Source organism: Sinohyriopsis cumingii, chromosome 5 (assembly GCF_028554795.1).
Source record: "Sinohyriopsis cumingii isolate HCF-2022 chromosome 5, ASM2855479v2, whole genome shotgun sequence".
Lineage (NCBI taxonomy): Eukaryota > Metazoa > Mollusca > Bivalvia > Unionida > Unionidae > Sinohyriopsis > Sinohyriopsis cumingii.
Genome location: NC_142965.1, coordinates 107,418,172 through 107,442,661, shown reverse-complemented (window position 1 = coordinate 107,442,661; position 24,490 = coordinate 107,418,172). Strand labels below are relative to the sequence as shown.

At 36.0% G+C, this 24,490-nt stretch overlaps 1 protein-coding gene across 1 annotated transcript; it reads right to left on the bottom strand.

Annotated features, from left to right (window-relative positions):
* Positions 1-16,627: 16,627 nt before the first annotated feature.
* Positions 16,628-18,440, bottom strand: LOC149799952 (BTB/POZ domain-containing protein 1-like). Its single transcript, XM_089959447.1, has one exon. It carries the CDS (start codon positions 18,154-18,156, stop codon positions 17,308-17,310), a length of 849 nt encoding a protein of 282 aa, XP_089815573.1. The 5' UTR covers positions 18,157-18,440; the 3' UTR covers positions 16,628-17,307.
* Between the last annotated feature and the right edge of the window lie 6,050 nt (positions 18,441-24,490).

Below are 24,490 nucleotides of genomic sequence, written 5' to 3'. Positions count from 1 at the left end.
TTTTAAATTTGTGATATTCGTATTTGCCTGAGCATAGACATTTAAAGATTTTAAAAGAACGCACGGCACATTTTTTCTGTTGAAGGCAGGTCCATGACAGAAGACTTTTATTCTGAGATACAAAAATAAATGTCTTGGACAGTACAATCATAGCTTAATCAAATAGTTTAGAAAAGCAAGTGTGATTACTCAAGAAGACTTGATGGGCCCATTATGATGAGCATGCATTCCATGGATGACTTGAATAGCTTATGCTAAGATGATGACAATCGTTGGCAGCTGTTAGCTTCTTCAACCAAAAGTGTCTGTTCTCCCATTCAGCTAAACATCAAAGTCCCTTCCACTTAGACCATCCAAATTCTTTGCATACGTCTTTATAATGGCTGATGCAAGACAGTAATTTAATTGATACATTTGATCAAGCTGGTATTTTGAGTAGCTGCAAGTTATATTTTTATTTAAAAGGAGTTTTAAAAAATTCATTTTGAGTGTAAAGAGCTAATTAAGTTGATGCATCAGGATCTTTTAATGTTAACAACATTAAATACCGGCAGCTTAATCTCGTACAGTGTGAGGCAGCATCGGTTGATCTGTGAGAGGGACCTATATGGTGATGTATACATTACAGCAGATACTTTGCTCATTTATGATTAAACTTTCACAACTCGAGAATGTGAATTGTCCTCAACTCTAATATATATTCTGGCAGATATGAATTTTCTTCATGATTAGTACACAAAACTATATTTTTATGTTTTGTTCCAAGTTGGTGGTAAGAATAGGTTAATGGCATACGGATAAATCAAGGCTATCAAGATGAGATATTAAAGCACCATATCAAGCAAGTTCTTTCCACCAGCTTGGACAAAAATGTTTTGTATTTATTGCATACCTTTTGTATGCTTTCCAAATACCTTCACCTGTACAGCGAGAATAGACTTCACAGTGAGTTGAAATGTATGAAAGACTTGGTGTGCTAATGTATATTGTTGCTTGGATATCTGAATAAACAATTCTTGTCCAGGTGTGCACATTGCTTTATGAATTCAGCATTAGTATCAAATGTAAGATCAACTGTGGTTGATTAAATAATTGTGTAATAAATAAAGATGCCAGATCTTCTCATTTAGAATTTCTGGAAGATAACAAAACAGAATCATCACAGTACAAATTGTAATCTTAGAGTTTTTAACTGATTAATACACTACTATGTCCATTTTAATTGGAGACCTCAATTGATCATCTATATGTTTGGTCCCTTTCGTGTTTGAACTGAAAGGTCCTAGTCATGGTTTTGTCAGCATAGCCTTGAATTTTTCTCAAGAGAAATTGGTGCCTTTGAAAATGAAAGGTTGCATTTGTTGGTGTCAAAGGATCATCTCAGTATAGTAAATGGATAGCTTTTGCTAGTGGATCCCTGCATTTCATAGTTGATAGGATATTAATCTTGGAAGTTGATATACAGATCTGTTACAGTTTAAGAACATTTTCGGTGGAAGACATCAAAGTTTGAATTGATTTGTTACACAGAACTGTAACACAATTTGGAAGATAAAATGTTTTAATGCAGAAAAAAGCGTAGAAGAACTTGCTTGTCAGGTCATTTGGACATCCAGTCATCAGATTGGTTAGTTTTAAATTGATTTTTTAAATCTATGCCTACTTTCTGTGTATTTGTAAGTTGTATATCAATTGAAATGGGTGGAAAAAATTTATCAGTCCTACATATTGGAGTTGTACAGATGGATTGAATTGGTGTTAAAAAGTGTTAGCCTTCTTCAGTGGGTACTGAATAATCGTATCTGCCTATAAACAATAGCTGTCGTTTTTAAAGAAAAGTTAATGCCAATGTTATATATACACTTCAATCAGAAACGTTCTTTTTCAAACCTGCTGTCAACCACAAAAAATCTATACAAACAGCAAGTGGATATTGGCATGAAATGGGTGGAGAAAAATTGATCAGTCATACATTCTGGAGTTTTACAGATGGATTGAATTGGTGTTAACAGATCTTTTTCGTTGAGTACTGAATAAATTTATTGTATCTGTCCACAAACGATGACTGTCTTAGATTTTTTAAGGTAAATGCAAATGTTGAATACACCCTTAAGAATTTTTTTCAAACCTGTTGTCAGCCATGAGAAATCTATAGAAGCAGCATCAACAACGTGTACATTTAGTCATCGACAAACATCATTACCCATTCATACCTATGTCGACAAAAGTGATTTTTGTTTTGTTGTTGAAGGATTTCATACATTGACAAGACAGGTTGCAAAAACGTGTAAACAAGAGATTTTTGTTTCGATGTTGAAAGATTTCATGCATTGAGAAGGCAGTTTGCAAAACCTGTTGTTTTTTTTTTACCCAAAAGACAATAAACACTTTCAAAAAATGGGTATGAAGAACGTGCAGCCTGAAGCAAGAATTGGACGTGAGGTACACAAGATTTCTGCCTTCATTATTTTGGACGTGAACATCTTTAATGAACATCGTCTTGTTAACATCATAAGCTTTTCAGTAGCTGTCAACGAGTTTTTAAAATGTGCACTGATCTTGCATCACAATGACGCCATCCTCCTTCCGTCTTGAATGACAAGTGATTGTCCTTAAGCTTGACATTTTTTATGTCTATCATTTTGTAAGGAAAAGGAGGAAAAGTATTGAGATACCAACTTGTACTTGTGTCTTATGGTAAAAAGATGAGGTAAAGTTTTCAAGCATGACCTTTTGTTGGCACTTTATGTAACCACTTTTATGGCAAAAGGTAGTAAAGCACCACTACATACATACTATTTTTTGTGTGCATCTGTTATAAAATGATTATGATCCATCATAACAAGCAAAAACTGATCAAGGAATGTATCATCAGCAACATCAGTCAGAAATCGGCATGAATTTGACTCTGCTGTTACTTACTCTTCATGAATGAAGAAGATATTAGGTAACAGAAAAATGGAAAGGTAAGCATTTGAGTATTTTAATGCTGTTAGCATCAGATGGTAAACACTGTCATTGAAAAAAGTTTTCAGACAGCTGATGTGCTCTGATTATCTTGAGATTTGTTATCAGTGAGATTTCAGCAGTTAATTGAATGGCACAATGTTTCTTATTTCACTGAAAGGGGATTGAAGCAATTTTGTTTAAATTATAGTACTCAAAGACAAAAAATGCTGAGCCATAAACTATGTATGTTGGATTTCATTGTCAGCAAATATTAATTGAAGTGAATGAAGCATACATTCTCATTGATGGACAAAGTATAGATGCCAGATTTGGATATTTAACTTCTTTGACAGCCCACCCACATCACATTAGCTATTATTTGATACTGCAGGGCTGTAGTTTAAAAGCAAAAACAAGCAACAGTAGTTTTTTACGAATTCAGGTTTTGCTGTGATATGGTTTGGCTGGAAATGAGTAAACAGCTATGGCCTATGGATGCATTGTCTTTGAACATTTTTGTTCGCTAAAACTTATGCTCATTTGTTAAGTGACTCTAAAGAATATAAACATCAGATGTTCTAAAATTACACCAGATTGGTTTATAACCAGATTTTTGACAATTTCCTTTGATGGCCATCAGTAGTCTGTTGCAAGTCTTTGCACAATGGATCGACATTTGAGCATGGATTGTGTATTTTGACCCAAGAGAAATGTTCTCTGGACAATAACAAATGACAAGAATTTTTTATATATACGTATATGTAAAATGTAGTTAACACAGCTCTAATTTAGGTAAAATGTAGCAGCATCTCTGGCATCAGCATGGAAAGCATAAAGGAGAGCAAATGAGGATTTTTCAGAAAGCTGCAAAGCAAGAAGCAACACAAACTTCATGTTATCAAGATTGTGCATTTTTGAAGAAAGAGATTGATACCAACGTTGGAAATCATAGAATGTAAGATGCATCAAAGGTATCTGGTAATACTTTTACGTTGTTTGTATGAAAAGTTACATCTCAGGAAAATGCTTTTAAAATGAGTAAGAAATTAACAGTATAATTTGTTGATGAAAATACTTACTGATGATTTTAGATGCTCAGTAAAAGAGCTCTTAACGGCATATGCATTATGAAGTTCAATAATGTTTGCATAAGAGGCTGTCAAGAAAAAATCCACCCGTGAAGAAAGAAATTGTACAGAAATGATGCAACAATGTTTGAAATGACAACATTTATTTTTCTCAAAAGACCGATAAGTAGCTATCCAGGGAACAATGGGGATAAAAAAACTGCAGTTGAATACAGTTTATACTTTCTAAACCACTGCCTCCATAGCTCGGGAAATAATACAGTATTATTCAACTTTATGTGAAATAAAGAATTTGTATTATTTGGCAGTAAAGGAAATGAAACCTTAGAAAAGACCTCTTAATTGCAGCAAACAAAATGACAGTTTTGTATTTTATAGCAAAATCCCAAAGACCACCATTATATTAACTTGTGCTTCCTTGCAGTATAGCTAAAAGATGATGAAAAAGCATTACAGTTGATATTGTACACCGCATCAGATGGAGTACACAACGAACAGCCTGTTCAGTCAGACAGATCATTGAAACAGATAATGGTCACAAGATAGAAAAGTGTTTCTTGCATGCCATCGTATGTATTAAACCTGTAATGATCTTAGACTCCTGAGCATATTATGATTGAATTTTACAAAGTATTTTGTGATTTGTTGAACAGCAGCATCAAATTTTGAACGAAGAAAACGGGGATGATCGTTAAAAAAAGAAGCTGCAGACAGTAAAAATATGGGACCAAGAAATGCATTTATTCCAAAAGATGGAAGCAATTTCTTGAGCAATGTTGAGAGCTAAACTATTTGCAATTCATTTCAGCTTCAGGATCAAATGAAATCATTCCTGCTGAAGCAGTTCATAATTTGTGCATTGCAATTATGTTTTAATTTTCGTTTCAGCCGAACAGTGTTGCTCTCTGAGCACTTGATTGCAGGTGTATCACAATTTGTGGCCACATGTCCCCCAAATCTGAATGGTTTTAACTTGTTGGGTGCATTTCTTCATCCATTATTTATAATGAAAACTTTTTTTTTTTTTTTGATTACACTAATTTCAACTTCTAAACAAATTGTGAGACAGTTGTGTCCCTTGCTCAAGGGATTGTAAGTGCAACACTGGTTTTAGTTCCAGTTACTGCATTATTATATTTGTAATTTTTTATCCTTTAGTTTGGATATTGATGAGAGATGATTTCAGAACTTGGCAGTGGAAAAGAAGAAATTATCTTGAATTCCTGGAAATTTGTTTCAGATATTAGATGTCAGCCCTTTTGAGGGACTTCTTATTTAATTCTTATTTACAAGAACAGAAAATTTGAATATTTGTTGTTTTATCGGTTATATCATGTCAAGGAAATGGGCTCTAAGTACCTTATCCAAGAACATGCCAAGGCAGCTAAGTCAGGCTCACAGATGATGGGTATTGAACCCACAACCCTTGGATTATGATTCTGATCTTCCACCAACTGAGCTTCCTGGTTTCTCATGATTTGAATCAAATATTTAAAAATACTAATAAGAATTTGTAATAGTTTTACATTTCATAGGTTGTGATATTGTCACTATAGTAATCACCAGTTAGGACAGTGTTGTATTGTTGAGAATATTTTATTTACTGTTCATATTTTTTTTATAAAATAGTCTTTGCTAATTTACCTATGCTAACCTTTGTATTTTTTATCCATTGACTGCAGGTTGAAAGTTTGCTGCAAGTCTGTGCCAGTTGACAAAGTAAACGTCCTATATATATATATATATATATCGTGCTAACAGAGGTGGCCTTTTTTATTGGAATTCTGTCTTACATGAGTAAGTAAAGGCTGGTTTAACTTGTAGTCGTCAAGCTTTTGAGAACCTAGTTTCAAAGCTGCTGAATCTATAGTTGTATAGGCAATCAAATTTTATTTGGCTATTGGGAACTCCTTCTTTATTTATTTGGAAGTTTAACCTGAAGATTTTGTCAATTTAAAAGCTGGCAAAATTTTAATGAAACAAACCACGAGTTCTGCATTTAGACTGTCTAAAACAGACTGATTGAAATACACAGCTGTTGTATTGCGAACTTAACACTATCCCATTGTACAAAAACATGACACTCGGTCCATTGTGGCATCAAGTCATAATTACTATGTTTATAACTGCCTAGCTTAGAAGGACTTTAATTATGTTCATATGGCAGTTTGTGGAGTTAATGTTTTGTTTTGTATTTGTATTGCCACCCATTTGCAGTATAAAATGGGGGGAGGGGCTTCTTAATAAAGTGTTGATGACTTTTCCCTCAACATTGTTATGCCCACCTTGGTGGAAACTAAATATAACAATCACCTCTTTGTTGTATATGTATGTTTGCACATACATCCACACCCTAGATTAACCTCCATGTTTGGGTTTTTTAAAATTATTTTAATTTTGTACCATTCTTTTCCACCCTTATGGGAATCATTCACTTTAGGTATAGAAATGCACTGATATCAAAGCCGTGACCTGATTTATGTTCATTTTAGTATTTTCATCTTCAGAGTGGACCTTGGATACAAGTTAGTGAAGTCATGGCTGATAACAACTTGACCAGTGTTGTTGAGTACCAGAGCTACTTTTTGTCTTTGTGGTATGTGGAGGTGCAACAGAAATGATAACAGATTTTATCAGAAATAGAGAACAGAGAAGAGGTTGTCACTCTGAACTGCTAAGCTGCAACCTTCTGGGATATTTGTGTGTTTTCAATTGACTCTCTGCCCTAGGTGAAAGCAACTTCAAGAGAAAGAGTCTTCGATCATAGCTTGTATATTAGAGACACTGAAACTTACATTAAATAGTTTTTCTTGGGGCTCAGGAAAACCGCTTGTCCTGACCAGATGAATGTTGACTGTGCCGAGTAAATCTGTTACTTGCTGATCTCAGGAACAAACTGATGCAGATTTGCATCATGTCTATTGTGCATCAAATATTAAACATTTTTGCCTTTTGTCAGTTTAGAACATGTTGCAAAGGATGCTGTCTTTTTGTGTGTATGGGGTGGTGTTTCAACTGGCATCCAATACAAACTTGATACCATATTAGGCCTGTGTAATCCATTATAGTCAAGTAACCATTATTGTATCAAGCTTGTGTTGGGTACCAATGTTTTTTCTTGTTTTTTAGTAAGAGTACATGTAGTCACTTCTTAACACAGCACATTTCTCCACTACACTACCACTAGCAGTTTAATGAAGTAGTGTTCTCTATTTAGTACAGTGATGACAAGGATGAGTAAATGCTGCAACTTGTTCATCCAAAAGATGTGTGCTTGGAAAAATTTTCCCCCAACCCCATCACCAGTCAGTTTGCTTCTTGTTCTGACAGTTTCATTACAGTATAATATTTCTAATTTGAACATTTTGAGAAGAATATTACACTTTTACAATTACACTAAAGAGATGAAAATAAAATAAACATTTAATATTTGCAATGCGTTTTGTTTTGTTGTTTGTTCATGTTGGTTGTACTGTGCAAGCTTTAAACCAGACATAGTTACAGTGTGACCCCACTTTAACATGGTAATTGGGAGCCTTAGAACCTGACTGTTATAGACCAAACTTGTGTTATAAGCAACCGGGTCAGTTAGCTGAAAAAATTTGCCGGGGGTGTGTGTGTGTGTGTTTAATAAATGCGGGCGCAAAAATGTTTCATTGGCACAATTATCATCTTAAATCGATGTATATTACATGAGAAATACACGTGTTGTGAAAACAAAGGCATATATAATATTTTACTTTATTCAGAAAACCACACATTGGCACATACGTGTATACAGTGTGACTCCGCTATAGTACGCTCCGTTATAGCACGAATTCGGATATAACACTGTCTTGGCATGGCTCCTGAAATTTTATATACATGTATTTTTTTGTACACCCAAAAAAATTATTTCTTAAAAGAGTGGAAAAAACAACGTAAAAAGTATATCATCATTTCGGGGAAGAGATCGTGCAAGAAAATCATAGTGTGACTCTTGAAATTTTATATGTATTTTTCTCATACATGTAAAAAAATGTATTCTGGGATCACATAGGGCTTCGCAAATGTCGCCTACTGCGATTTTTTTGCCTTATTGGCAGCAAAATAAACTATATGGTGATTTTTTTTTTTATTGTTGGCTGGTTAAACTTGTACATACAACCATTGGTTCGGAGTGGAGAAATTCACAGTCCCTATGAAAGGAAGCCACAAACTTGATATAAAATGCACTGAAATTGTATCTATTGTTACATAAACCATTTCTTTGTCCATATTGACAAACCATCTTAACAGTGCATTGTTACATCCTAATCTGCTTATGATGACATCGGGCATGAATACTGTATGTTGTGAGATAGCCTTTTTTTTGTTTTGGGACATTTCTGGTAGGGAGATCAACCGGACGAGGCATTATCTCATAATCTTTTTTTTTTAAGTCTGATTTTCGGTCGCTCACAAATAATGTGTTTATGCTGACTTACATTTGAATGTGCCTGGGAAGTAAAATTCCTCTTTTCACTCAGAATTAAATCCTTCAGAACACTCACATTTTCTGTGCTAATCATTGTCGTCAGACCAGAACAGCTGCATCTCTATCGTCTGTTGATACTTTGTTAAATTTCTGATGCACACTTGGAAGGCAGCATCACTCTGCTACCACAACTGTAATAAAACTACAAAAAAGAAACATCTTTCTTGTTGGTTATTCAAAAGGCAGGGAGAAACAGTAACTACAATCGACCAAATGATGGCCAATTCCTTTATTTTAAATGTACCCAGATAAAGTAGTTTGCTGAAATTTCAAACATTATCTTTGAAGCACCGATTGTTATGAAAACGTACAAAGCAAATGGAAAAAGAGTTTCAAGTAATTCCATCGATAATATGCACACACATTTTAAATAATAATTTTGTCACAGGTCGTATAGGTCTGAGTTCTTGGTACTGTTATTGGTTAAAATTAATCAGTATATTTTCAAAGGTGCTCATTGGAAATCACATGACCTAAATGGATGATAATATGATCGATAAGGGCATATTTATTTATCGAATGGAATTGAACCAAGTACTGTATAGACCTTAATGATGTTTGCTTGAAAATGCTAATACAGATATTTAAGCTTCGGCCAAAGCAAAATCAAGTGTGACTTTACCGAGAACTTGGAGAAAATGGAAGGAATAAAGAGAGCAATATATAAAATGTTTAAAATTTTGCTTTGAGATGTTGTATGGTGTCTAGCATATTTAAGATCTATGTGAGTTATAAACCATAAAAAGTTCTAAACCTTATTCTTGATTACAAATTGAAATGTAATGATAATAAGATGATTATTGTAATACAAGATTGTTTTGTGTTCGTACAGCCATGTTCCACCTAGCAATATGTCAATCCAAACAAGTTGGAATACACGGCATATGAACACGAGTTATTCAGACACAAAAAATATCCTACATACAACAGAGTTTTTTACTCAAAAATAAACTTTCTTTAACACAATAGTTAATGCAAATATGCATAATGAGAAATAGAGTACTATTGCTTCTTACAGGCAAATAGTTGTTGTGGGTTTTCGTTGAAAGATGTTTTGAGATGTCTGATTGGATCCAGGTGAAAATGGTGCAGTTCTTTGGGTGAGATGTGAGAACAGGGTTCTTGACCCTAGTACAATGTACTTATAGTTCTTCTCACCCTTACATCGAGAGCCTTGATGGAAATCTCTGATCCACCATGTTTTTATTTCTACTAGTCATATACCAAGAGTTTGTGGAATGTCCAACTGTTCCTCTATGTCCGTTGGCACAAGTTTGTTATTGCTATTCCTTCCAAATTCATGTCTTCCATGAAATATTTTGCACACATTCATCCATCTGTCAGGTTGGTCCTAAATGCAAATGGTGCTGCTCCGATAACTGGAAATTATTATTGCTAATCGTTCTGAATGGATGGTATTATAAACATGAGTTTTCTACTTGGTCCTAAATGAAAAGTGGGCCAATCTGAAGTCCATTTGGCCACCAAGGTAGCCATTCTGTAAATCTTGTCGTTACTCGATGAACGAAAGCCATATTGGTACAGGTATTCGCCTGATGTCTATTTGGAATTAAACAACGCTGATCTACTATACAATATGCTAGCCAACTTGATAATCATTAATCCTAGTCATATTGACATGGGGTTTCCACCAGAAGACTCCATATGATGTCTGGTTGGTTGCAATTAAAAATGATGCCCATTGCACATCCAATATAACTACCACATCAGTCGTCTTTTAAACGTTATTGCTGCATCTCCTGAATAGACGGTAATATCAAAATGTGGTTTTATTTAATCCTACTTGAAAATGGTACCAATGCTACTATATTGTGAATAGACATAGGAGATTTTGCACCAGAAGAGATATCTAGTTTGTCCTAAATGAAAATGTGCCTCACACATCCAATATGGCCATCTTGAAGGTCGTATCAATACTCCACCTGAATGGATGGTCATATAAGCATGGAATTATCACTAAAATATTTGTGAAATGGTGCCAATCTATATTGGTATGTTCTCCACAGCAGCCAGTGAAATAAACCTTGTTATCACTTAAGAATGTCGGAGATGGTTTCAGTACAGCAGTTAAAATGACAACATGGTCTTGAATTCCAGGAAATTCTTCTTCGCCATTAGAGTACTGGTACCTTCTGAGAATTCATGTTTTAGCTCAAATGGTCATAAACCAGGAGAACTTAATCGATGGTCTATTGTATCTGTTATGACAAGATTGCCATCTACTTTGAGGATTGCTATAAAACTATACATGCTTTCATCATTTGGCCTGGTTGGACCTAAATGAAAATGGTGCTGCTTGCATATCCAGTATGGCCATCACGGCAGCCATCTTCAAAATCTTAATTATTGCACCTCCTTAATGGACCGTCATATCAACATGGGGTCCTTACTAAAAGACTTGGTGGTGTCTTGTTGGTCCGCAATGAAATTGGCGCTACTTGCACGTCTAATATGGCCATCTTTAAAAACTTGTCACTATCCCATCAAAATAAAGTCATATTAACATGGGGGTTTTCACTGAAAGACTTCTTATGGTTGTAAAGTTGGTCCTAGATGTAAACGGTACCGATTCGAACTTCAGTATGGCTGCCTCCATCCATTTTGAACATGATTTTATTGCTACTTCTTTGGAAGCTGGTCAAGTTGATCACGTGCTTTCACAAAAGACTTCTTGTGATGTATGGGTTGGTCCTAAAGGGAATTGATACCAATCTGATATCCAGTATGGTACCAAGAGCAGCCGTCTGGAATATCTTATCACTACTCCGCCAAAATATGCGTTTTAACGGCGCTTTTAACATTTTATTGTCTCTATCATGAAAAGGAAACGAGAGCTAAGTTCCTTTCAAAAGGGAGAACAATTTCAGCTGACCAAATATGGTATTGAACTCGCTAAACGTGATTAATGAATCCGATGCTCTGCTTAATGAGTTAAAATGGCTTCCAGAATGGTAAGCCATAGCATGCTGTTTTTATCCGAATAGATCTAAAGATGCCGCGTTAGTCTTAAATACTCGTCTCAAATGGAAAGTCGTTTTGGAATATTAATCAGAAGTATTCTAGTTGTGTCAAGTTGATCCAAATAAACATTGTGTTTATCAGTGATGACCGTCTTGAAAATCTATTACTAGTAATTGGATGGGTGTTATTGACATTAGGTCTTTACCAAAACACATCTATGTCCAGCTGGTCCTATATGAAAATGACACAAAAATTGGAAATATCATTACAGTTACTTCGAAACAGATGACCGTATAGACATTTAACCTACCTCCCACCCCATTCAGTGATGCAATTGACATTCAGTTTCTGATGCCACAAGTTGTCAAGTAATTGTGAATGCAAGTGAAGTATAAAATCACACAAACATACAAGCTAACGTGTGTAAAATGACCAAGCAAAGCATCGTCATTTAGAAATGGTCAAAAACATGAATGATTTTTAATGTTAAGTCACAATGTACTACAACGTAAGTGAACATAAAGAACAAGCTACTATGAAAAATGTAAATTAATGAATTTGTTAGACAGTATTTTAATAAGTACATGTAATACAGTAATACAAGTACATTATTAAATTCTGTAAAATTATGGTGACAAATATAAACTACACATAAAGAGCAATCCTAAAAACATTCCGATACTAAACCATTTTCCATCTTTAAATTTTTAAAACAAAATAGTCTCAATAAAACTTAGGATTATTGTTTAAGATCAATTTGCATAAGGGTGTGTATATATGTATGAATGTATTCTTCAAGGAACCTTTCAAGATAATCATAGAAGTCCATTTTTATTATTATTTGACCACTTCCCTTTAAAATCTTGAACTAAATTAATTTATCAAAAAGGCCGCCCTGTGTAAACTCTCTCCAGATTATTCAAGACAAACTGAATTCTATTCTGGTGACAGCACCGACACCTCTATGTGGTTATAATGATTGAACTCTAAATGTATTATTCTCGTCTCTTCTCCTGTTTCCTTTCGTTTAAGTTTTGCACTATTTATTAAGATGGATATTAATTACAGCAGATATGTATGCTTATAAATGTAAATTTTTACACGGCATAAAAGGATTAAAAATTGAAATGGACAAGTATTTATACACAAAATATCAAAATAGCATTAACGCTATGTTACATTCTTTTGTTTTATTAGTTAACAATAATAGGCATATGATTTTAGATGCTGAAAGATTGCATATCACAAAGTAGGCTAACGTCGATCAAGGATAGAACGTTTTTTTGACATAATTAACTTGATTATATCATACGCTCTTCACAGTTCATGGGAAACACTTTATATTTTTTAATGATAGAAGATGCCTTAAATTAGATGAAATTTGAGTGTAACAATCGTTCATATTTTATATTATGTTATTTTATCAAACCACGTGTCTGATAATTTGCGACGGAAAATACAGCGAACTTACATGATCGCACTAGTATTCTACTAGTATTCAATTTAGCAAACACACAAACACACACACGATTGCGGGCACTTTAATTCACATGACAATTATATCACGGTAATAAAGGTTAGAGCCGTCACAAATGTAACCTCGTCTATAAGAAAAAGAGTGGATATTAAAGGCTGATTTCTCTTAAACTCTTTGGTAAAAAAGAAAATTTGCCAAGATTGATACCTGCAGTGATGTAGATTTATCGATTGAGTAAACACTATGCCTTGGTCCGAATTTTTTCCGTTAACCATCTGGCTACAATTTTATTTTTTAAAAGAGTTACCTCTCCTTGCAAGTGAGAACTAAAGAGAAAACAAACACAATTTGGTCGTTGATGAAGAGAATTCCGTATTGAACTATTCAAAAAAGCATTATATAACTGTATTAAAAGTGATCTGAAATTTATTTACATGGTATGCATTAATGTATATACCATTTTAATTCTGCATTTAGAAGAATGCAAATTCTAAACTCGAGGACGGTAATTACTGACTTTGTCTTCCCTTAAAGACAGATTAGATTCCTCTTACTTTCCCTGTTCCGTGTTAGATACTTGGATAGTCATGATGTTGTAGGAGAATATAATTAAAGTGCTGGTCCCTGTGATGTTTTACCCCAACCCCTTGTATTATACATGTATTTATAAGTCTGTAAGTTGAGCCAGGTAAGCTTTGTTTTTCCAAGTACCTAAGTTGGCTAATCCTCTTACGTAACCCAGTCTTTGTTTGAGCTCTTGAGTGGAAATCTGGCGGGAATCTTTGTACATGGGAACACGTGACGTAGACAACTTCAAAGAGCCGGAAGCCGACAATGGTAGGCTGGACAGTACATGGGGACACACAGACTGACATTTTTATGATTGACAGTTCGATCAAATGACCAGAGTCCGTCGCCATCCAATCGGGATGCGTTGTAGGTGGGACTTGATTCGAGAAACTGGCATAAGACTTGTACAAGCCTGAAATTCGTCAGTTGGTGTTTAAGAGTCGCAGTGACACACACTCCGTTAGCCATTCGTAAAAATTGGCGGAATTTAGGAAATTCATGAAATAGCTTCGATCAGGTAAGTTTGATGTTACGTTGATTCTGCTTGATACGACTGCTGTTAATTGAAGAGAATTTGTCGTATGTATACATTTTACTTGTATTGAAGTATGAATAGTTAATTATGACCTTAATATTTTGCATTGTTTTCATGACTTTAGCTAGTACTTTTGTTTACGATTGATTACGATGTTGATTCGTTGCATCATTATTCATAATGTTACTATGTACACCTTATTTGTGAGGCGAAAATGTTCTCTTCTTTCGCTAGTAATATGTGTGCATATTATTTCGTGGATTATTACGTTTACGCCCTTTTGAAAGGACGATTTGTATTTGTGAAGAATTGTATTGCTCGCTAGCCGCTATAAGAATTAATATTGTAATTCTTTGCGTAGTTATATTTTGGTAGACAAGAAATTTGTTTACGTAATGATAGATTTTGCCATTGAGTAACGGATTGCCGTTTATCACCATTTGAATGTGAATATTGTGGATTTGGTACGCTTGTGTAGGAAATATATATAAATATATAGATAGTCATATTACTAATCGTAGTAATATTTTAGTACAATCATATTTGAAATATTTTGTATGTATATACTGATAGGGCTCAGTATGTAGATATTTGAATCCTTTGTGTGATTGTGTTATGGCGCCATTTTTGTAAGCGGCGGAAGTGTATGGGAATTTCGATGTGTGCGCATGCGCGACCCAAATGTCCCGCCTTAAACTGATGGTTCAGTTCAGTGACGTAGTGTGAGGGAAGATTTTTATAACCCTATGCTAATGCATTATACCTTTCAACAGGAAGCTTTCGGGGGACGAAAGAATTTCAGAGAATTTCGGGGGACGAGAGAAGTTCAGAGAATTTCGGGTGACGGTGAGAGATACCGAGTGAATTTCGGGTGACCTCAAGGGATACCGTCAAGGGTTCCGGATACTAGAAGAGGAACCGGAAGTCAAGATAACGGCAAGAAACAAGGATTATAGAAGAGGAAGCGGAAGTGGAGATCACGAAAGGAGAGAAAGACAAGGGAACGAAGAGATTTAGATGAGTAGCACTCAAGAAGGGAAAAATCTCCTCACACTGTGAACTCAAATGATGATCAAAGGGATCATTGGGTGAAAGAGAGACATTGATTACTTTAAATTCTTTTAAATTTCATTTATTAAATTGTTATTGTTTAAATTTCATCTTTGTATTTCTTTTAATTTAACTGTCGGCATTGCTGACTGGGGGCTCGTAGCCATAAATATATTTAGTCAATAAATAATATAGTGTCCAGAATTAACCTTCTGAATAAGGACCAGGGGAACTTCTCATAATTCGTTAAAGTCTATAAGAAGAACCCCACCCCTAGACAACCACTACACCCCCACAGTCCCTAATAGGGTAGACGCTGACGATCGGATCTAGCAAGGTTATGTGAACATGTATTGAGCGTTATCTATGAGCTGGATAAGAAGAATTTACTTTTTAGACATAACAATCTAAAGTCGATTAAGTCATTATATGAGCTGGTTATCAATTATTTATTAACAAATTAGATTAGTAGATCTTGTGGCCTTTGTATTCAAAACACAATCGAATTATTATCATAGGTTGTTTGTATCAAGGAACCATTTGACCTCTCACGTCAAGGACGATATAGGACGCGAGAATTTGGATCGCCTGAATCTGCAGTGGGAGATGTTACCAACAACGAAGCCTAGAATGTAAACACATTATTTTTGGTTAGAATGTCGGTTTATCAAAAAGAGAAGAAATGTGTTTTAAGTGTTATGACTGAAAATATAAATAATTTTCCATTCGATTTCAAGCAGGCGCAATTGATAATTTCGACATACACGTTACAACAGGCCTGACGCCCCGGTTCCGGTGGGCGGAAACATGTGGTTTACACAGGTCTTATCCTTCATCTTGCCTTACAACGGTCAAATTTATTGATCATAAAATTTCTCAAAATGAATCTTGGAAAATCTTGGGAATATATTTCAGCATATCATTGGTTATAAATGTATTGTTTTAGAACCAAAATAGCAGGCTAGAAGGATTTTCTTCGCTATCTAAGACAAAGGTCTAAAAGGATAAAAACTGAGTCAATCACTTACTTGAATGAGTCAGATAGCAGTGTTTGATTGGTTGAATGCCAGGAATGATGTCATGTCGAATTAACAATACATTACGTCACTTAACTTTGCTAGGACCGGTAGTGATCATTTACCCTAAGCCGTTACCGTGTGGTTACGCAGATTCATACTTTTAATGGAGAATACGCTCTGACCTCCTACCGCAGCATAACTGTCCAAGTACTGTATCACGGAGCAGGAAAGGTCAGGCGGCAGTGGATAGTTTCGTGTACTCTGAATATCACATGGTGTCAAAATTTACCTTCGGACGTGAAAAATGCCGGTGTAAATTTCAGATTGGGGTGCATAAACTTTTTGTGCGATGAACTGCCCTTGACTTCTCTGGTCAAGCGAATAATGCTTCTTATGAATAACTCTTATGCTTTGTTTTAATATAGCTATAAAACAAATATGGACATTTTTGACCTGACGTGTATTTTATTTTTGTGTGATTTTTTTTTCATGCTAGGCAGGTGATTGTGGTATTAAATTTATGCATTCAAACTGTCCTTTGCACCTTCAGATAAAAACTCGGACTATCAAAAGGGAAACAACTCATGATAAAATAGTAACAGGAACTGTAACATGTACTGTATCTGGAAAATTAATGCTTGTTTACAAGTTATCGAACATGCACAGTTATCGTATGGCACTGCAAATAATTTCTATCAGAACAGAAAACAATTCGATTATGCGAAAAGGAGCTCTGAGAACTAAGCTAATTATCAGAGAAACTTAGGCCTAAGAACAAAACTGTATCTCAGAGTAAAATGTTTCTACGAACTAAACTGATTCTCAGAGTAAAATGTTTCTACTAAATAAACTGACTATCGGATTGAAGCAAAATGTCCATACATGTCTTAAATTTGTGAAACCAATTGATAGTTCAGTGTCCAGTAATTACAAAGTCTTAAGTTTTAAATATAATTAAATGATACAGACCACTGTGAATCAACGACTATACCCTTTGAAAAAACCATTCAATTATTTGTTAAATGTGGGAGATATAGTACGTAAACAATTTTATGTTCTTGATTTAAGGTTGCAACCTACAACTGAGTTTGACAACTATATTTCAGTTGCACATATTATATTTAGATGTATGCAAAAGATCTCCCTCTTGTTACAAAATCTTTGAGTTTTGTTCTATTCGTTGCATTACAATTTTGATATCGGAATATTTCTATCTTCTCCTTCTCGTTCAGAATTTGTCTAGAAGAGACCTTAGTGGCGAAGTATCTGTGATCCATGACAGGGAATCGAATCAGATGTAATCTTTTGCCGAGAACTTCCCTCTTGTTGGCGTCTGTAACTTCAATATTCTGAATGCGGCACTGCTTATCCGCCCACCTCATTGCTGCCTCGTATACTACCGACTCATCAACAGCCAAGTCATCTGGTTTTAAGACCAATTCCAAGCACTCCGGAGAAAGGGATTCGAACTTCGGTGATTGTAAGATTTGTCGGGCGTGCTTGAATATAAAGTGCAGGCACGTTTCTAAAAGGTCGTGTTCCTTGACTTCGTAAGCGTGTTCTAGTATATTCAGTACGGTTCCAAGGCTGATGGTTCTCTTGATCCACTTTGAACATTCTTTAATCAGGATTTCCACATTGTACATCTTCGCTAGAACCAGCACAGGTTGTACGTTACTGGATGTAAATGCCGTTTCGTCTGAGTATAGGTAACGCAAAAATACTTTCAAAATGTCTCCGTGAACATTCGGTAAATCAATTTGCTGAATGGATGATGATTCCGGTGATGAAAACATCTCCTCAAGCACGGGGCTTCTACTCATCAGGATGAATTTGTGAGCCTTTATCTCCTTCTTTCCTTCCTCAACTACGAATTTTATATCTGTTCCTATCTCATGCTCAAACATATACATGTTTCGAGCGTGAGATGTCTTGCCGTGTTGCCAGCCAGACTTGTAACTCGAAGTCATTTTAAATACGACGTTTCAGACTTATGCTGTTCAAGCGTTATCTTATGTTCCAACGATAGAGCACATTTCAAGTAGATATTTGAGTATTGCTTCTACTAGACACAAATAAAAACTTGCACCGAAATCGAACTACTACTTAAGCAGACGACTGCAGTGTATCAGTAGCTACGAACCTATAGAATAATCGCCGTGTGAGGCATTTATCCCCTTGTCTATTAGACTATACTTCTGAAAATGTAAAGTGTTTGGATAAAAAAAGATCCCCATTGTTACAGTCGCGTTAACAAAACCATGAAACACGCATCATTACAGACGACAACTGTAAAGAATACAAGTGTACACTGGTCGTATACATACAGATATTTTCAGCCGATTACTGTAATTTATTAGCCTTCTGTAAATATTGAAACTCCACCTATCATAAACACAAATAAAATCAGTCAGGGTTTATTTTCCCCATCGAGACTACGAATACAAAATGCGCAGTACTATTTTCTTTCTTGGAATCTATATATGGGGGCCCCGAGTGGCCGAGTGGTCTAAAGGGCTAACCGTTACGGATCACCGCCATCTCACCTCTGTCTGCGTGGGTTCGAGTCACGGGTTCGGCCTATGTGGGTATGTGAGAAAGCTTGCCAGTAGCTTCTCGTGTGTCGGTGGTTCTTTCCCGAGTTCTTCTTCCACCATTAATACTGGCCGCCATGTATAGCCTATCTTGTGCTGAAAAATGGCGTTAAACCCCACAACGGCAACAACAATATATATGAAGATTGTGTGCTGATTCAAGAGCATATTATTTTATATAAACTCACAACACAGAAAGACTGCTTCGGTGGCCTAGTGGTTAGAGCATCCGCCTCGAATGCGAAAGGTCGTGGGTTTGATCCCCGCCGAGTCATAAAAAACAACATAAAAATGGTACAAACAGCTACCTCGCTTGGCGCTCATCATTAAGAGGTTAGTGTTAGGACTGGTCGGCCTGGTGTCAGGATAATGTGACTGGGTGAGACATCATGCTACATGTCTGCGGTATGATGCCCGAGTACTAAACATCACAATAAAATGACACACTGCAGACAGCGTAGCGACATGAATGAAAAATTGTTAAAGCTACGTTATAAATCCAAATCACACACACACACACACACACACACACAACATAGAAGAGTAAACCAGTTGGTGACACACAACATAGAAGAGTAAACCAGTTGGTGAAGCTACTCAAGTCAGAAAGTCCCGATCTCTTAGCCGAGTACTGTCAGTCCGGTTATATACGGTACGTTTGTGATTGTCTTATATAAATTATTATTATTGAGCTTGTTCTTTGGATACGAGGGGTCTTTGTGTTTGTCATAAACGTCCGTGTGATTATCGGCTTTAAATGGTGCTCACGGTATTTAGAACAATTCAATGACACTTAGATATCTCATACATGTAACAGTTAGATGAACGATTGTATGACGGTCGTAGGGATTTACATTTATGATTGTAAAGACTTATCCGTACTCACAGTCTAGCGGAATCGCACAACCACCACAGAGCTGCAAATAAGAAATACTCTATTGACACAAATTCTAGAAGCATCAATGGACACATCGGCTTTCTCTGTCTCTGTCTGTCTGTCTGTCTGTCTCTCTCTCAGGGATATGCAATATTTTAGATGGTTGAGTATCAGACTCGTAATCCGACATTCTACTGTTCGAACCAATCCAGATCCTTGGAAAAAGCACTTAACTCCCATTTCCTGGGCATGATGTTGCCAAATAAACTGCTCAAACTGTCGTAATAAAGTAAACCAATCAATCATCCATCTGTCTTTTATTCTAACACATATACACAGTTTCTCTGACGTATAAATAACCAGTCTCGATTCACACAAACATACAAACTGATAAGCGTTCATGCACACGGCGTGAGAAAGACTTCCATTATTGTGATATCCTTCATTTTCCAACAAAAATTGCACCTTGGGCTTTTTACAGGGACCTGACTAAAATGAAGTCGTTGGTTTTGCTGTTTGATCACGAAGCCAGCCTTGTCATCATCTCTAATTGAAACGTGCATGTTGGGATTGTGGACGTTGCTAATTTGACTCATTATACATGTTCCTACTATATACATAAAGTAGCCAACACATTATGCAATATTCTTCTGTCTAATAACTTAACCGTTTATTCACCACGTTGTATCAAGCACTAATCCTAATTTCTATTGAGTTAGTGTTGCACACTGTACGAAATAGCCAGCCAGCTCTGACAGGGCCGTCTTAACAACAGTGTAGGCTCTGGGCAAAGCAATGCACTGTGCCCCCCCCCCCCCCCGACCCTACCCACCCGCTTGAATAAAAGGCTAGAAGTGTGAGGCCCAGTGTGCCCATGCCTTAAGACGGCACTGAACTCTGTATGATAGGATTATAGGCAATATAACTGAAGTAATATGTACGTAACAAACCAATAAAGAGTACGACATCATATGTTTGTATTCCACTCTGTGGGCAATCAAATTACGCTAAAGGGTGATCCAATGTAAAGAAAGAAAGCTGTTTCTTTGGTACGAATGAATTATCTGACGCTTAAACAAAATTATATGGGTATAAACCTTGTTGTTCATGGTTTACATGTCGGCCATTGACCGTCTCATTGCTAAGATTGAGAAGGAAGTTTCCCTCTTTGTTTGCAGTCTTGCGTGCGAACATGAGTGTGTTATCTTGAACATATTTCTGTATCTTAACAAATATTAGTCTTTTTAAAATCTTGAAGGTTCTTGAATTAATATGTATGTAACATATCGCAACATTGAGGTCGATCAGGTTCCGCACGTTTTTGTCAATCAGGCTCGATGTGTCCAATATATTGTTAACATAAACCAGTAATAAGGAGGAAATGTAGGTTGCTGGATAGGAATAATGTAGGCGCTGTATCTAATATGCTACATTACTTTCCACGCGAGATCTCGAAAATAAGTATGTAATGATAAACCTAAATGTCACTTAAAACGTATGCCTCTCATTCCATCATAAACACAGTATGTTTTAATATCGATTAAATTATGAATGGTTTTCAGTCTCGCCCTTCGTTCCTGAGTGTTGTTGTTGTTGTAGGGTATAACGCCATTTTTCAGCACACGATAGGCTATACATGGCGGCCAGTATTAATGGTGGAGGAAGTACCCGGGAAATCCCCAGAAAGAACCACCGACCCTCGAGAAGCTACTGGCAAGCTTTCTCACATACCCACATTGGCCGAATCCGAGACTCGAATCCACGCAGACAGAGGTCGTTCCCGAGTGTAAAATTCACAGCAAAATGAATAAGACCAGTGTATGCCAATATAAACAATCATCACCAATCTCATTAAAATCAGGTCTTCACTGTTATACACGAAGATCTGACAGCGACCGCTCAGAGGGTCATGTTCTGGTAACCTATGTTATTACCTAATCGCTAATTTTATCAACAAATCATTTGAAGTCTTATATCTTCGAGTTTGGAGACTGAGCTGTGTGGATGTGGAGCATGAATGTGTATCGAACAATTTGATTCCCTTTCAGACTTTTGAAAGCTGCATTTCCATTGGCTAATATAATGGCCACCAGAACATGACTCTTAAACGGTCGTCGTCAGATCATCACGCTGGATAGCGAAGATCTGATTTTAATCAAATTGCAATAATCACCTACCCTACCTTATAAACACGTCATCTAGCGGAATGGCTGAGCGAAAAGTCTGCTACGATCACTTACAATATCTGTGAAAAGGCATGTTGGGTCACATGACATCTGCAGTCGGTGCCACCTAAATTTGTTTTAGGCCAGATGCTACCTTAATTTCCTGTCAGGACGTATTTAGAAAATAAAGTACTTGCAGTAACGACAAACCGAGGGTAATTCAAATGAAATGTTAAACGGGACGATATAAACAAGACTGCATACTAAATACATTATCTTGAATAATGAAATCAATATGCGACAGCGGAGATCTGACACGCATGGGGAAAAATTAATATTCTTGGGTTCGTTGAAATACCCGGTCCACCTGTTGTTAGTATTCTGTTAGATTCGTAACTTCATTCCGTATTATGGATAATTATTGTTAATCACTGCAGGAATTTCGACTCAGGAATCCCCATTTTAGCATTGTGTTGGTATTATTGCATTATTCACTCTGGTCGAAATCCTTATACAGGTTCTAAGGAAGTTTTTATAGTGAAGTGTACGAGTCTGACGTGGTTAACATTTGTATAAAAGTCTGCAACAGAAGGGTAAAGTTATTGTTGGATTCGACATTTAACTCAAATGTGTTTTATCAATTTTGTGCTAACTTTCCAAAAAGCTAAATTTCGAACTGAAAATAACCCCAATTCACAATCCCAGAAGGGATTTGATCATTTGTTTCAAATTTGTTTTAAATGACGTTTTTCGCCTCACAATTTATACTTTTGTCAGTTCCCCGAATTCCGTTGTTTTACATTTCATTTTGCTTCATACGATTCTTAATTAATAATCTTGCTTAGAATGTTGATTCCTACAGGGATCAATTATTCACCTATCATGTCTTCTTTCATATTCCTGCTGTTTCCCTTCTCAGCTATTTATCATTGTATGGATTTAATTAGTTTTATTGTCAATAAAAGATCACACTTATTTTTCAGTGTATCTTATTACTTGCATTTTTATCAAGATGATACACAATGTATTATTAGATTTGAATGTGTAAGGATTGTTTTATTTGAGTCATCGTTATAAATCCACCCAGCTACCCACAAATACGAATGAAAGCATGACGGCTTCGTATGATATTAGTCATTAACTGAGATTGTTACTTGACTTTTTTTTTCTCTTGAAAAATACACCTACTCATGTTAAATTAAAAGAGAACGTGAGAACGTGAGTTGTGTATCTAGCACATACTTCTCGTGCTGGGATAAGGTATATATATAAATACTGTACGAACAATAAGGCAGTGCCCTAAGTAATTACTGGACACTGCACTATTAAGAGCAACTGTACGGTTTTCAAAACGATTAAAAAACTCCAAGATACTTAAAAACTCATATTGATACATATTATTTCATTCTTAAATTTAAGCCAAATCTCATGTAGAAAAATATGTCCATTAATTGTAACGCCAATGTTAGAATTATTGATATAATTATTATGCTGTGAATTAAAATAAAGTTGAGATACAATATGTTGTGTCATGTATATGGGATAAGGATACTTATATGCATTACCTGTCCCCATATTCCAAAGTATGTCTCAAAATATATTTCCAATTCGCTTTCGTTAGCGTTTTCGAAATGCAACTTCTTTGAGCCTGGACTGTTAAGCACTTACATCAAGAATTTAACTTTTTATCACGAACATAGGACTTTCGATTTGATCCCTACTAACAATTGCAAGAGATTCTGAATTCTTTTTTGAGATTCCTCCTGAATTTACGCGAAGACTTACACACTTCCGTGCGTGTCTGTGTGGTGGGTGAGGTGGGTGGGATGGGGTGGGTTTAATGACTTTGAGTTTGAGGTTGATTTTATTTTTCTACAAGTTTTCAAGAATATGTGCAAAGGTAGCATCGGATTTTCATGGTTGTACGCTGGTACTCTACTTGTTTTTCCTCAGTGTTTTTAAAGTGAATTGATTAAGCATGGGTACCACCACTAGTGTTCGCTTGTTAATGTTTCGAATAATCTAGTTCAGGTTACGTGACTGGGTCGTAACAAAATCCTTCTAAACATCTGCCACTCATTGACACCTACCTACCTACTTACATACATACAGGCAAGGAATGGTACCTGTCCGTTGCAATCTCCCTTATTACAGAGTAAGACGGTACAGATATTTCCTACCCAACCAAGTTCACGTATGAACTCACAAAAAGTTGTTAACTGACTGAAATGCTTTTTCCGTAGACAAGAACTTACCCAATGTAGCAGACATAATACACGATTATTAATTCTTTTCTTTTTAATGCGTGTACACAACAACTGTGCGCATTTTCTTTTATTTTTATTTCAAACGATTAGTTTGGTTTTTGCTTTGTGGCCGAAGTTTAACGCCATTTTTATACATATGGGCTATACATGCTATACATGGCGGTTAGTATATCTCGTGGACGAAGAACCCGAGAAACCCTCGGGAGGAACCACCAATCCACGGGGAGTTACTGTCAACCTTTCTTACTTACCCACTGTTGTCGAGCCGGGACCCAAAGTCATGCGAACAGAGATGCGATCGTAGACAAACTCGGCCGCCTGGGACCCAAACTATTTCAAACGAAGCTAACATGCCGACATTATATTTTTGATAGTAAGGCAATTAGAACACGAGGTCTGAT